Source organism: Coregonus lavaretus (genome assembly GCF_964263955.1).
Source record: "Coregonus lavaretus genome assembly, contig: HAP1_SCAFFOLD_2183, whole genome shotgun sequence".
NCBI classification, from domain to species: Eukaryota; Metazoa; Chordata; class Actinopteri; order Salmoniformes; family Salmonidae; genus Coregonus; species Coregonus lavaretus.
In genome coordinates this window covers 22,272-39,330 of record NW_028165696.1, presented here as the reverse complement: position 1 = coordinate 39,330, position 17,059 = coordinate 22,272, and the positions used below count along the sequence as shown (strand labels likewise).

Here is a 17,059-nt window from a genome sequence, read left to right as displayed (position 1 = left end):
GCGCTCTACAAAAAATATACCAATGGCGGGGAACAAGTGTGATTGCGCATTCGATGACACCTTCTCAGTATGGATGAGTAGTATGTTGATATTTGTTGCATACTCCGCACATCCTTACTAAAACAGTGTGTTCTAAATGTAGTACGATTAGTACACAGTAATGCAGTTTAAGTAGTAGGCAAGTCAGATTTCGGACACGACCAGTGACTGACTACCTTTTTCCAAACCACAAACATTTAAACTAAAGACAAGTTCAAGGGAAAAGCTAAATGTTCAAAGTGCATTTAGGGTCAAACTATTGGAATCATCTGAGTGATCACTCCTGAGTGGCGCAGTGGTCTAAGGCACTGCATCGCAGTGCTAACTGTGCCACTAGATCCTGGTTCGAATCCAGGCTCTGTCGCAGCCGGCCGCGACCGGGAGACTCATGGGCGGCGCACAATTGGCCCAGGGTAGGGGAGGGAATGGCCGGCAGGGATGTAGCTCAGTTGATAGAGCATGGCGTTTGCAACGCCAGGGTTGTGGGTTCGATTCCCACGGGGGACCAGTATAAAAAAAAAAATATGTATTCACTAACTGTAAGTCGCTCTGGATAAGAGCGTCTGCTAAATGACTTAAATGTAAATGGTTGGTCTAGAGATGACTGAGGCCAGATTCAATCTGATCGCATTTTGTCAACAATGCGTCTTTTAAAGGCAACGCTCCCGCATTCACGGCGATTGCATTCACAGTAAACACGGCAAATGTCAGCTCAGTCGGAAAACGCCTTTAAATGTCAAGTACGCTTTAACATGTATCTAACGCAGATCAAAACGCTGTTAGCAATAGCCAACTCCATTGTAGCAAACCAAGGTGTTAGCATTAGCCAACTCCATTGAAGTACCCCAAGGTGTTAGCATTAGCCAACTCCATTGAAGTACCCCAAGTTGTTAGCAATAGCCAGATCCATTGTAGCACGCCAAGGTGTTAGCAATAGCCAACTTCATTGTAGCACAGCTAGATGTTAGCAATAGCCAACTCCACTGTAGCACAGCTAGATGTTAGCAATAGCCAACTCCACTGTAGCACAGCTAGATGTTAGCATTAGCCAACTCCACTGTAGCACACCTAGATGTTAGCATTAGCCAACTCCATTGTAGCACACCAAGGTGTTAGCTAACGCCAAAAGACAACTATAGCCTTCAGACCAGGATGTGTTCTAGTTTAATTCCCACATTAAAATAATTTCTGCTGTGTTAAGTTTTAATTTGTTATTTTACTAAATATGTATTTTGAAAAAAACAGAAGACTGCAGTTTTTTAAATAATAAATGGAAGCACCTGTAAAAAAAAAAAACTAAAACAATAATAATAACTCTAATATTACAGCTCTAACTCAGACTGACTGGTGGTGACATCATCGTCAGCCATCTTGGCTCTCCATGTGTCTCAGTTTCTGTGTCTCTCTGTGTCTCTATGGCGACCACCAGGCTGCCCAATGGCAGGCCAGCACGTGCTTTTGTCTGTATGTGTCTCACTGGGTGTGGTTGGAGGAGGGCTGAGGAGGGGAACCCACTACCCTCGTAGCCCAGGGTTTGGGCCAGGGGGTCTACCTGTACCTCTGTGTGTGCCTGTTGGGTCTGGGGGTGCTGACCCACTACCAACCCAGTCCCCTGGGGGGCGCCAGTCTGAGCCGGGCTCCCAGTGATGCTGGTGGTGGTGGTGGAGGCCTGTATTGTGGGCCTCTGTGTCTGTGGGGAGAGGGGAAGGTAGCCCTGGGCCTCTTCCTCCCAGCTCCAGTCCCTGGATGAGGCTGTCCTGTCTGGCCTGGGCCTGGCCTCAGTTGGACACCATGTTAGCCCCGGGACTAGACCCCATACCCGGCCCCCCTCTCCAGGCTGTTGTGGGTGAGGAGCAGGTCATTGTGTCGCGCCTCCTTCTCCGTCAGCCTGTTGTTCCCATTCCCACTGAAGACAAGCCCCCCCCCTCGGTGGCCCCCCCCTCGGTGCCCCCCCTCCTCGGTGCCCCCCCCCCCCCTCGCTTTCTAGCTCCTCCAGCTGATGGGCCACTCACGTGTAACCACGGGCAACCACCTCCCCCCCTACCGGCACTCCCCCTCCTCCTCTCCTTTGACCCCCCTGACGATGACGTCACAGATGATAATGTCATCACAGACACAACCTGGGGTCTGTCTAATGGGTTAGTCTCATCCGGGAGGTCATTCATAGATTGTAGTTGACCTCTAACCTCTGAGTCGCGGGGTGTGTGGGTGGTACTGAGGCGGTGGTGGGAGTGTGCCGGGGACAAGAGGGGTGGTGCGTGGGCTCTCTGGGAGTCCCGCTGTGGCCCAGTTCGGGGGGTGACCAGGCCTCCTCTCCCTTTCCTCCGCACCCCCTGCTCCGGCCCCGGCCCCCCTGCTCAGATGCCAGGTCATCCTTAAAGTCAAGCTTATGGGTTTGGTTGTCGTCGTTGTTTTTCTCGAGTTGGTCTAAAAGGTGTAGCAGTAACATTTTTCGACATCCTTCTGGAAGATGTGCCAGTCGTCCTGTCTGGGCTGTAGTCAGTCCTTCTCTGGTCGTCCTGTCTGGGCTGTAATCAGTCCACCTCCTTCTCCGTCAAGTTGGGCAGCTTAACCCGCTCGTCCATCCCAGACTGGCTGAGTGCTGTGGGGGGAGAGGAGGAGAGGGTCAGGGTCTGGAGGTATGGGACTGGGAATGTGTGGTGTAGTAGTGGTAGTTTGTGGTTGGATGATTGTGTTGCAGTCATGCCTAGTCCAACAGCAGTATCTAGTCCAACACCAGTATCTAGTCCAACAGCAGTATCTAGTCCAACACCAGTATCCATCCCAACAGCAGTATCTAGTCCAACAACAGTATCTAGTCCAACAGCAGTATCTAGTCCAACAGCAGTATCTAGTCCAACAGCAGTATCTAGTCCAACAGCAGTATCTAGTCCAACAGCAGTATCTAGTCCAACACCAGTATCTAGTCCAACAGCAGTATCCATCCCAACAGCAGTATCTAGTCCAACACCAGTATCTAGTCCAACAGCAGTATCTAGTCCAACAGCAGTATCTAGTCCAACACCAGTATCTAGTCCAACAGCAGTATCTAGTCCAACACCAGTATCTAGTCCAACAGCAGTATCTAGTCCAACACCAGTATCTAGTCCAACAGCAGTATCCATCCCAACACCAGTATCTAGTCCAACAGCAGTATCCATCCCAACACCAGTATCCATCCCAACACCAGTATCTAGTCCAACAGCAGTATCCATCCCAACACCAGTATCTAGTCCAACAGCAGTATCCATCCCAACAGCAGTATCCATCCCAACACCAGTATCCATCCCAACAGCAGTATCTAGTCCAACACCAGTATCTAGTCCAACACCAGTATCTAGTCCAACAGCAGTATCCATCCCAACACCAGTATCCATCCCAACAGCAGTATCTAGTCCAACACCAGTATCTAGTCCAACACCAGTATCTAGTCCAACACCAGTATCTAGTCCAACAGCAGTATCTAGTCCAACAGCAGTATCTAGTCCAACAGCAGTATCTAGTCCAACAGCAGTATCTAGTCCAACAGCAGTATCCATCCCAACACCAGTATCTAGTCCAACACCAGTATCTAGTCCAACAGCAGTATCCATCCCAACAGCAGTATCTAGTCCAACAGCAGTATCTAGTCCAACACCAGTATCTAGTCCAACACCAGTATCTAGTCCAACAGCAGTATCCATCCCAACAGCAGTATCTAGTCCAACAGCAGTATCTAGTCCAACAGCAGTATCTAGTCCAACACCAGTATCTAGTCCAACAGCAGTATCCATCCCAACACCAGTATCTAGTCCAACAGCAGTATCTAGTCCAACAGCAGTATCTAGTCCAACACCAGTATCTAGTCCAACACCAGTATCTAGTCCAACAGCAGTATCTAGTCCAACACCAGTATCTAGTCCAACAGCAGTATCTAGTCCAACAGCAGTATCTAGTCCAACAGCAGTATCTAGTCCAACAGCAGTATCTAGTCCAACAGCAGTATCTAGTCCAACACCAGTATCTAGTCCAACAGCAGTATCTAGTCCAACAGCAGTATCCAGTCCAACAGCAGTATCTAGTCCAACAGCAGTATCCAGTCCAACAGCAGTATCTAGTCCAACAGCAGTATCTAGTCCAACACCAGTATCTAGTCCAACAGCAGTATCCAGTCCAACAGCAGTATCCAGTCCAACAGCAGTATCTAGTCCAACAGCAGTATCTAGTCCAACACCAGTATCTAGTCCAACAGCAGTATCTAGTCCAACAGCAGTATCTAGTCCAACACCAGTATCTAGTCCAACAGCAGTATCCATCCCAACAGCAGTATCTAGTCCAACACCAGTATCTAGTCCAACAGCAGTATCCATCCCAACACCAGTATCTAGTCCAACAGCAGTATCTAGTCCAACAGCAGTATCTAGTCCAACAGCAGTATCTAGTCCAACACCAGTATCTAGTCCAACAGCAGTATCCATCCCAACACCAGTATCCATCCCAACACCAGTATCTAGTCCAACACCAGTATCTAGTCCAACAGCAGTATCTAGTCCAACAGCAGTATCTAGTCCAACAGCAGTATCTAGTCCAACACCAGTATCTAGTCCAACAGCAGTATCCATCCCAACACCAGTATCCATCCCAACACCAGTATCTAGTCCAACAGCAGTATCTAGTCCAACACCAGTATCTAGTCCAACAGCAGTATCTAGTCCAACACCAGTATCTAGTCCAACAGCAGTATCTAGTCCAACACCAGTATCTAGTCCAACAGCAGTATCTAGTCCAACACCAGTATCTAGTCCAACAGCAGTATCTAGTCCAACAGCAGTATCTAGTCCAACACCAGTATCCATCCCAACACCAGTATCTAGTCCAACAGCAGTATCTAGTCCAACAGCAGTATCTAGTCCAACAGCAGTATCTAGTCCAACAGCAGTATCTAGTCCAACACCAGTATCTAGTCCAACAGCAGTATCCATCCCAACAGCAGTATCTAGTCCAACAGCAGTATCTAGTCCAACAGCAGTATCCATCCCAACACCAGTATCTAGTCCAACAGCAGTATCTAGTCCAACAGCAGTATCTAGTCCAACAGCAGTATCTAGTCCAACACCAGTATCTAGTCCAACAGCAGTATCTAGTCCAACAGCAGTATCTAGTCCAACACCAGTATCTAGTCCAACAGCAGTATCTAGTCCAACAGCAGTATCCAGTCCAACAGCAGTATCTAGTCCAACACCAGTATCTAGTCCAACAGCAGTATCTAGTCCAACAGCAGTATCCAGTCCAACAGCAGTATCTAGTCCAACACCAGTATCTAGTCCAACAGCAGTATCTAGTCCAACAGCAGTATCCAGTCCAACAGCAGTATCTAGTCCAACACCAGTATCTAGTCCAACAGCAGTATCTAGTCTGTAGCCTCCACAATGCCAGCCAGCTCAGCTCCATAGGGTTAGGGCCCCCTACCCCAGTCTCTTTCTCAAACACACACACACACACGCACTTACGCACGCACGCACACACACACACACACACACACACACACACACACACACACACACACACACACACAGCCCTGTTTGGCCAGGAGTGTTGAGTAAGAAGGAAAGAGAGAAAGTTGAGCCTGCTGTGTGTGTGTGTGTGTGTGTGTGTGTGTGTGTGTGTGTGTGTGTGTGTGTGTGTGTGTAAAATTGATACAAATGTCAATTTGAATAAAGTTAGGGCCTATACACTGAGGCTGGAATAGTTAAGGTACATGCTTACTAGTAATACGGTTGGGATGGATTCCATTTCAATTCAGCTAATTCAGTTAATACATTCCAAGAGTTGGAAAAGACTAGGAGGTCCAGATTAGAGTATTCTGCTGTAGGCAGAGAACATAGAGGATGGTTTTAATTGGTTTATAGGCTAAGAGAATCCCAGGAAGGACTGGCTTGGTCTCCTCTTTGACCACTTTTGATGCCGCTGTTGCCTGGTGAGCAGGTGCCCAGAAACAGAGGTCAATAGGTTCGTTGCCTGGTGAGCAGGTGCCCAGAAACAGAGGTCAATAGGTTCGTTGCCTGGTGAGCAGATGCCCAGAAACAGAGGTCAATAGGTTCGTTGCCTGGTGAGCAGGTGCCCAGAAACAGAGGTCAATAGGTTCGCAGTCAGAGGTCAGGAAGAGGGACGGAGAGGTCACAGCAACTCAAGTGTCCACTCTGCTACTCTAATAATGCCATTCTGAATGATGCCATGTTGCTCTAGTACAACGATTGGGTATCATTAAGACTAACCAAGCTGTTGATTATGTATACCCGCATCCCAAATGGCACCCTGTTCCCTGTGAAGTGCACTACCTTTGACCAGAGGGCCTTGGTCAAAAGTAGTGTACTACATAGGGAATAGGGTGCCATTTGGGACGCAACCTCTGTCTATGGTCAGGTAGTGTGGAATATGGTGATGTTGCATTAGCAACATGTCCGTGATCGTGCGATGCATGAGTGAAATCAGTGAATGTCATGCATTTTCATTCACATGCATGTGACACACATTTACCAAGTTCCTGAATGTGAAGATTTGACTTATTTGAGCTTTTATATATTTCATTTCTATCAAATAAAATTTTTGAATAAATAATTAATTTAATTTTGAGGATACATTTGTGATTAAACTGATGTTTCTTGTCCAGAAAGGTCAAATTAATTTGACTAAATATCAATATCTTCACAACTTGAGTGACCAACCTGGACATGTGTGAGAGGGCATACAAGAGGCGCTCTGTGAGCTAGCTGACTTGTTAAGCCAAGAGGAGCTCTGTGAGCTAACTGACTTGTTAAGCCTGACTTGACAAGCCAAGATGAGCTCTGTGAGCTAACTGACTTGTTAAGTCCAAGAGGAGCTCTGTGAGCTAACTGACTTGTTAAGCCAAGAGGAGCTCTGTGAGCTAACTGACTTGACAAGCCAAGATGAGCTCTGTGAGCTAACTGACTTGTTAAGTCCAAGAGGAGCTCTGTGAGCTAACTGACTTGTTAAGCCAAGAGGAGCTCTGTGAGCTAACTGACTTGACAAGCCAAGAGGAGCGCTGTGAGCTAACTGACTTGACAAGCCAAGATGAGCTCTGTGAGCTAACTGACTTGTTAAGTCCAAGAGGAGCTCTGTGAGCTAACTGACTTGTTAAGCCAAGAGGAGCTCTGTGAGCTGACAAGCCAAGAGGAGCGCTGTGAGCTAACTGACTTGTCAAGCCAAGAGGAGCTCTGTGAGCTAACTGACTTGTTAAGCCAAGAGGAGCTCTGTGAGCTAACTGACTTGTTAAGCCAAGAGGAGCTCTGTGAGCTAACTGACTTGACAAGCCAAGAGCAGTTAAAAAGTGACTTCTCAGTCTGACAGATGTTCTAAAGGATAGGACTGATGCATGTAGGGGTGCAGAGAGGGGCTGAAGACAGATCTGCACCTTGGCATTTGCCTCACCCAGCAGATAAAGACCATTTTTTTCTGACTGTAAGTCACTCTGGATAAGAGCATCTTCTAAATGAATAAAAATGTAAAGATGCAATGATGACACCCCTCAGCCTTCATGGTGACGTGATGACAAGCTGCTTTCAATTAAGAAGAAATCTAAAAATCGACTGAACCAATCATTTATTAGTTAGTGTAGTTTCCCAGGCATGCAGAAGAAGAAAAAACCAAGCAGATCCACACCTCATGGATTATTAGTGGGAATGAGTCAACGAGTCGGCCTATGCAGTTAATAGGAACAGAAGCCTCTTTCAGAGTGAGAGAGACTGCGACCCAAATGGTACACTATTCCCTATGTAGTGCACCACTTTTTGATCAGAGCCCACAAGGCCCCTGGTCAAAAGTAGTGCACTATATAGGTAATAGGGTACCATTTGGGACGCTTCCAGAGAGATGGTAAAAGAGGGGTGGATACCTGTGTGGTTCATAGCTGTCTCCATCTTTACCTCCTGATAAGAAAATAAGAGCAGTTCCGATGTTAATAAAGAGATGGGGGTGGGGGGATAAGGAAAATAATGAATCATTCACGTTGGAGAAGCCTCTTCATCGACAGGACAAACGAGCATCAATGGCCCTAGAGGAGAAATGATAGTCCTGTTAGAGTATGGATGGAGAGATGGTGGAGAGGAGGAGCAGGACAGGGGTCGGGTGGAGAGGATGGAGGGATATTTGATTGGGTTGGATGGTGATATCCTGCCTGGTTGGCCCTATCTGGGGGTATCGTCGGATGGGGCCACAGTGTCCCCCCCCCGTCTCAGCCTCCAGTATCTATGCTGCTGTAGTCTATGTGCCAGGGGTGCTAGGCTCAGTCTGTTATATCTGGTGTAATTATCCTGTCTTATCTGGTGTCCTGTGTGGATTTAAGTATGCTCCCTCTAATTCTCTCTCTCTCCCTCTCTCCCTCCCCTACCGGAGGACCTGAGCCCTAGGACCATGCCTCAGGACTACCTGGCCTGATGACTCCTGGCTGTCCCCAGTCCACCTGGTCGTGCTGCTGCTCCAGTTTCCACTGTTCTGCCTGCGGCTATGGAACCCTGACCTGTTCACCAGACGTGCTACCTTGTCCCAGACCTGCTGTTTTCAACTCTCTCTCTCTACCGCGCCTGCTATTTCAACCTCTAAATGCCCGGCTATGAAAAGCCAAGTGACATTTACTCCTGATGTACTGACCTGTTCCAACCTCTACAACCACTGTGATTATTATTTGACCCTGCTGGTCATCTATGAACGTTTGAACATCTTGAAGAAAAATCTGGCCTTAATGGCCATGTACTGTTATAATCCCCACCCGGAACAGCCAGAAGGGGACTGACCAGCCCTCAGAGCCTGGACCCTCTCTAGGTTTCTTCCTAGGTTTCTGCCTATCTAGGGAGTTTTTCCTAGCCACCGTGCTTCTACATCTGCATTGCTTGCTGTTTGGGGTTTTAGGCTGGGTTTCTGTATAGCACTTAGTGACATCTGTTGATGTAAAAAGGGCTTTATGAATAACATTTGATTGATTGATTGAGAGATAGATGGTGAGATTGGGAAGGACCTGTGTGATGGTGTGTGTGGGTGTGTGAAGGTTCCTGACTGGTGTAAAGTGACAGGCTCAATAGGCTTGTTCACAACACTCTTCAGAGATACATCACTAACACACTGGGAGCATCCCAAATTGCACCCTATTCCTTATATAGTGCACTACTTTTGACCAGTGCTCTGTAGGTCCTGGTCAAAAGTAGTGTACTACAAAGGGAATAGGGTGCCATTTGGGAAGCGGGCATAAACCACTTCCACAGCAGAAGGAGTTGAAATGAGGGACACATTATTAGGTTCTCATTACATCAGAAACCAATTCAAAGCTCTATATATGTGTCACGGATTCTGCCGAGGCTGCTCCTCCTCCTTGCTCGGGCAGGCTTCGGCGTTCGCCGTCCCCGGAGTACTAGCTACCACCGTTAGATGTTTCGATGTTAGATTGGTTTTGTCTGTCTATTGCACCTGTGTCCGTTTGTGTCTGATTATGTGTCCTATAAGTTGCCTGCTTTGTGTTGGTTAGTTTGTGTGTTATTGTTCCGCCTGTCCGTTTGTGCTGCGTGTTTCTCTTTGTTTGTTGTTTTCGTTGTTTACGCACTGTTTGCGTAATCGCTCGCCTCTGTTTTGTGTTTGAGGCCGTTTTTGTATTTTGCCTAGTATTGCACTAGTAAAGACTGTTGGACTAGCTTCGGTGTCCTGCGCCTGACTCCCACACCACATTACATCAGCCCTTGACAATATGCTTGATACAAACCACACGGACTGGTTTGGCTGCAGAAGAGTTCCCTGTGCGTGTCACGACTATGATAAAAACAAACCAAGGGATTATTTGAGTAACATCTTTCATTTCAACCCAAACCCTGAATGACTGAAATATCCATAAACCCTGGATAACACAAATATCCATAAACCCTGGATAACACCAATATCCATAAACCCTGGATAACAACAATATCCATAAACCCTGGATAACACCAATACCCATAAATCCTGAATGACTCCAAAATCCATAAACCCTGGATAACACCAATATCCATAAACCCTGGATAACACCAATATCCATAAACCCTGGATAACACCAATATCCATAAACCCTGGATAACACAAATATCCATAAACCCTGGATAACACCAATACCCATAAATCCTGAATGACTCCAAAATCCATAAACCCTGGATAACACCAATACCCATAAACCCTGAATGACACCAATACAAATCATGCAGTGATGACAACATTATAGATGTCAGATTTCCTGTGAAAGTAGACAAAGCCGTAGTGCCATAGTATCAGTGTCTGTGTGTCTGTGCTGCGACAGGAATCCCTAGGGAGTAGACAGCGTTTGGGTCAGAACCAAGACAGGCACACAGGGATTGTGTGTGTGTGTGTGTGTGTGTGTTGTCAGATAGAAATAAACACACACTGTAGACATAGTAGAACCACAAGAGAGGACTCAATGATGATTTCTTCTTCCTTCCTACAGTATGTTGAAATGTCAGCGTACATCATTGAGAGAGAGAGAGCGAGAGAGAGAGAGAGAGAGAGAGAGAGAGACAGAGAGAGAGAGAGAGAGACAGACAGACAGAGAGACAGAGAGCGAGAGAGAGAGAGAGAGAGAGAGAGAGAGAGAGAGAGAGAGAGAGAGAGAGAGAGCGAGAGAGAGAGAGAGAGAGAGAGAGAGAGAGAGAGACAGAGAGAGAGAGAGAGAGAGACAGACAGACAGACAGAGAGCGAGAGAGAGAGAGAGAGAGAGAGAGAGAGAGAGAGAGAGAGAGAGAGAGAGAGAGAGAGAGAGAGAGAGAGAGAGAGAGAGCGAGAGAGAGAGAGAGAGAGACAGAGAGAGAGAGAGACAGAGAGAGAGAGAGAGAGAGACAGACAGACAGACAGAGAGCGAGAGAGAGAGAGAGAGAGAGAGAGAGAGAGAGAGAGAGAGAGAGAGAGAGACAGAGAGAGAGACAGAGACAGAGACAGAGAGAGAGAGAGAGAGAGAGAGAGAGAGAGAGAGAGAGAGAGAGAGAGAGAGAGAGAGAGAGAGAGAGAGAGAGACACAGAGAGAGAGAGACAGAGAGAGAGTCCTTTCCCAACAATGCAGGTTGAAATTGAAAGGCAATGTTCCCGCTTTAGCCAAGACTGCATTCAATGTAAATGCTGCATTTGTCGGCTCAATCGGAAATTAAGTTAAAATTTATGCAGCAGAATCTGCAACACTTCAGCTTTACAGATTGAAAAGAGCCCTAAAACAGACTGAAACAGGCCAGACTGGGATGGACTGGGTCAAATGTCTCAGTAAGTGTATTATACGGCATTATAAAGGATATAATATAGGATATAATAAAGGATATTATAGAGGATATTATAGAGGATATTATAAAGGATATTAAAGAGGATATTATAAAGGATATTATAGAGGATATTATAGATATTATAGATATTATAGACAATATTATAGAGGATACTATAGAGGCTATTATAGAGGATATTATAGAGGCTATTATAAAGGATATTATAGAGGCTATTATAGAGGATTTATAGAGGATATTATAAAGGATATTATAGAGGATATTATAGATATTATAGATATTATAGAGAATATTATAGAAGATATTATAGAGGATATTATAAAGGATATTATAGAGGATATTATAGAGGATATTATAGAGGATATTATAAAGGATATTATAGAGGATATTATAGATATTATAGATATTATAGAGAATATTATAGAGGATACTATAGAGGATATTATAGAGGATACTATAGAGGATATTATAGAGGTTATTATAGAGGATATTATAAAGGATATTATAGAGGATATTATAGATATTATAGATATTATAGAGGATATTATAGAGGATATTATAGAGGATATCATAGAGGATATTATAGAGGATACTATAGAGGATATTATATAGTATATTATAGAGGATATTATAGAGGATATTATAAAGGATTTTATAGAGGATATTATAGATATTATAGAGGATATTATAGAGGATATTATAGAGGATACTATAGAGGATATTATATAGTATATTATAGAGGATATTATAGAGGATATTATAAAGGATATTATAGAGGATATTATAGAGGATATTATAGATATTATAGAGGATATTATAAAGGATATTATAGAGGATATTATAGATATTATAGAGGATATTATAGAGGATACTATAGGGGATATTATAGAGGATATTATAAAGGATATTATAGAGGATATTATAGAGGATATTATAAAGGATATTATAGAGGATATTATAGATATTATAGAGGATATTATAGAGGATACTATAGAGGATATTATAGAGGATATTATAAAGGATATTATAGAGGTTATTATAGAGGATATTATAGAGGATATTATAGAGGATATTATAGATATTATAGAGGATATTATAGAGGATACTATAGAGGATATTATAAAGGATATTATAGAGGATATTATAGAGGATATTATAAAGGATATTATAGAGGATATTATAGAGGATATTATAAATATTATAGAGGATATTATAAAGGATAATATAGAGGATATTATAGAGGATATTAGAGGATATTATAAAGGATATTATAGAGGATATTATAGATATTATAGATATTATAGAGAATATTATAGAGGATACTATAGAGGATATTATAGAGGTTATTATAGAGGATATTATAAAGGATATTATAGAGGATATTATAGATATTATAGAGGATATTATAGAGGATATTATAAGGGATATTATAGAGGATATTATAGAGGATATTATAGAGGATATTATAGATATTATAGAGGATACTATAGAGGATATTATAGAGGATATTATAGAGGATATTATAGAGGATATTATAAAGGATATTATAGAGGATATTATAGAGGATATTATAGAGGATATTATAGATATTATAGAGGATATTATAGAGGATATTATAGAGAATATTATAGAGGATATTATAAAGGATATTATAGAGGATATTATAGAGGATATTAGAGGATATTATAGAGGATATTATAGAGGGTATTATAGATATTATAGATATTATAGAGAATATTATAGAGGATACTATAGAGGATATTATAAATATTATAGAGGATATTATAAAGGATAATATAGAGGATATTATAGAGGATATTAGAGGATATTATAAAGGATATTATAGAGGATATTATAGATATTATAGATATTATAGAGAATATTATAGAGGATACTATAGAGGATATTATAGAGGTTATTATAGAGGTTATTATAAAGGATATTATAGAGGATATTATAGATATTATAGAGGATATTATAGAGGATATTATAAGGGATATTATAGAGGATATTATAGAGGATATTATAGAGGATATTATAGATATTATAGAGGATACTATAGAGGATATTATAGAGGATATTATAGAGGATATTATAGAGGATATTATAAAGGATATTATAGAGGATATTATAGAGGATATTATAGAGGATATTATAGATATTATAGAGGATATTATAGAGGATATTATAGAGAATATTATAGAGGATATTATAAAGGATATTATAGAGGATATTATAGAGGATATTAGAGGATATTATAGAGGATATTATAGAGGGTATTATAGATATTATAGATATTATAGAGAATATTATAGATATTATAGATATTATAGAGGATATTATAGAGGATATTATAGAGGATATCATAGAGGATATTATAGAGGATACTATAGAGGATATTATATAGTATATTATAGAGGATATTATAGAGGATATTATAAAGGATTTTATAGAGGATATTATAGATATTATAGAGGATATTATAGAGGATATTATAGAGGATACTATAGAGGCTATTATATAGTATATTATAGAGGATATTATAGAGGATATTATAAAGGATATTATAGAGGATATTATAGAGGATATTATAGATATTATAGAGGATATTATAAAGGATATTATAGAGGATATTATAGATATTATAGAGGATATTATAGAGGATACTATAGGGGATATTATAGAGGATATTATAAAGGATATTATAGAGGATATTATAGAGGATATTATAGAGGATATTATAGATATTATAGAGGATATTATAGAGGATACTATAGAGGATATTATAGAGGATATTATAAAGGATATTATAGAGGTTATTATAGAGGATATTATAGAGGATATTATAGAGGATATTATAGATATTATAGAGGATATTATAGAGGATACTATAGAGGATATTATAAAGGATATTATAGAGGATATTATAGAGGATATTATAAAGGATATTATAGAGGATATTATAGAGGATATTATAAATATTATAGAGGATATTATAAAGGATAATATAGAGGATATTATAGAGGATATTAGAGGATATTATAAAGGATATTATAGAGGATATTATAGATATTATAGATATTATAGAGAATATTATAGAGGATACTATAGAGGATATTATAGAGGTTATTATAGAGGATATTATAAAGGATATTATAGAGGATATTATAGATATTATAGAGGATATTATAGAGGATATTATAAGGGATATTATAGAGGATATTATAGAGGATATTATAGAGGATATTATAGATATTATAGAGGATACTATAGAGGATATTATAGAGGATATTATAGAGGATATTATAGAGGATATTATAAAGGATATTATAGAGGATATTATAGAGGATATTATAGAGGATATTATAGATATTATAGAGGATATTATAGAGGATATTATAGAGAATATTATAGAGGATATTATAAAGGAAATTATAGAGGATATTATAGAGGATATTAGAGGATATTATAGAGGATATTATAGAGGGTATTATAGATATTATAGATATTATAGAGAATATTATAGAGGATACTATAGAGGATATTATAGAGGTTATTATAGAGGATATTATAAAGGATATTATAGAGGATATTATAGATATTATAGAGGATATTATAGAGGATATTATAAGGGATATTATAGAGGATATTATAGAGGATATTATAGAGGATATTATAGATATTATAGAGGATACTATAGAGGATATTATAGAGGATATTATAGAGGATATTATAGAGGATATTATAAAGGATATTATAGAGGATATTATAGAGGATATTATAGAGGATATTATAGATATTATAGAGGATATTATAGAGGATATTATAGAGAATATTATAGAGGATATTATAAAGGATATTATAGAGGATATTATAGAGGATATTAGAGGATATTATAGAGGATATTATAGAGGATATTATAGATATTATAGAGGATACTATAGAGGATATTATAGAGGATATTATAGAGGATATTATAGAGGTTATTATAAAGGATATTATAGAGGATATTATAGAGGATATTATAAAGGATATTATAGAGGATATTATAGAGGATATTATAGATATTATAGAGGATACTATAGAGGATATTATAGAGGATATTATAAAGGATATTATAGAGGATATTATAGAGGATATTATAAAGGATATTATAGAGGATATTATAGAGGATATTATAGAGGATATTATAGAGGATATTATAGAGGATATTATAAATGATATTATAGAGGATATTATAGAGGATATTATAGAGGATATTATAAAGGATATTATAGAGGATATTATAAAGGATATTATAGATATTATAGAGAATATTATAGAGGATATTATAGAGGATATTATAAAGGATATTATAGAGGATATTATAGAGGATATTATAAAGGATATTATAGAGGATATTATAGATATTATAGAGGATACTATAGAGGATATTATAGAGGATATTATAGAGGATATTATAGAGGATATTATAAAGGATATTTTAAAGGATATTATAAAGGATATTATAAAGGATATTATAGAGGATATTATAGAGGATATTATAAAGGATATTATAGAGGATATTATAGAGGATATTATAGAGGATATTATAAAGGATATTATAGAGGATATTATAGAGGATATTATAGAGGATATTATAGAGGATATTATAAATGATATTATAGAGGATATTATAGAGGATATTATAGAGGATATTATAAAGGATATTATAGAGGATATTATAAAGGATATTATAGATATTATAGAGAATATTATAGAGGATATTATAGAGGATATTATAAAGGATATTATAGAGGATATTATAGAGGATATTATAGAGGATATTATAGAGGATATTATAGATATTATAGAGGATACTATAGAGGATATTATAGAGGATATTATAGAGGATATTATAGAGGATATTATAAAGGATATTTTAAAGGATATTATAAAGGATATTATAAAGGATATTATAAAGGATATTATAGAGGATATTATAAAGGATATTATAGAGGATATTATAGAGGATATTATAAAGGATATTACAGAGGATATTATAGAGGATATTATAAAGCATTATATGTATGTCCTTCATAGAAAGTGTTACCACTAGGATTTACTGTTTACCCTGATCAACCAATAGACTGTCTGTTTTCCGATCCGTTTCAGTGTCTGTTCTGTAATTGGTCTCTGTTCTGTATTGGACTCTGTTCTGTAATGGTCTCTGTTCTGTAGTGGTCTCTGTTCTGTAGTGGTCTCTGTTCTGTATTGGACTCTGTTCTGTATTGGACTCTGTTCTGTAGTGGTCTCTGTTCTGTATTGGACTCTGTTCTGTATTGGACTCTGTTCTGTATTGGTCTCTGTTCTGTATTGGTCTCTGTTCTGTAGTGGTCTCTGTTCTGTAGTGGTCTCTGTTCTGTATTGGACTCTGTTCTGTAGTGGTCTCTGTTCTGTAGTGGTCTCTGTTCTGTATTGGACTCTGTTCTGTATTGGACTCTGTTCTGTAGTGGTCTCTGTTCTGTATTGGACTCTGTTCTGTATTGGACTCTGTTCTGTAGTGGTCTCTGTTCTGTATTGGACTCTGTTCTGTAGTGGTCTCTGTTCTGTATTGGACTCTGTTCTGTAGTGGTCTCTGTTCTGTATTGGACTCTGTTCTGTATTGGACTCTGTTCTGTAGTGGTCTCTGTTCTGTATTGGACTCTGTTCTGTAGTGGTCTCTGTTCTGTATTGGTCTCTGTTCTGTA

At 39.7% G+C, this 17,059-nt stretch overlaps 1 protein-coding gene across 1 annotated transcript in view; it reads right to left on the bottom strand.

Annotated features, from left to right (window-relative positions):
• Positions 1 to 2,577: 2,577 nt before the first annotated feature.
• The window catches only part of LOC311115585 (extracellular sulfatase Sulf-1-like), a gene marked incomplete at its 5' end in the record, with an annotated part of 32,390 nt that continues 17,908 nt past the window's right edge, over positions 2,578 to 17,059 (bottom strand). The window contains 2 exons of the mRNA XM_084190745.1: positions 2,578 to 2,641; positions 7,931 to 7,964. Coding sequence (XP_084046871.1) covers positions 2,608 to 2,641; positions 7,931 to 7,964 — 68 coding nt within the window. The remainder of the gene's footprint in view (positions 2,642 to 7,930; positions 7,965 to 17,059) is intronic.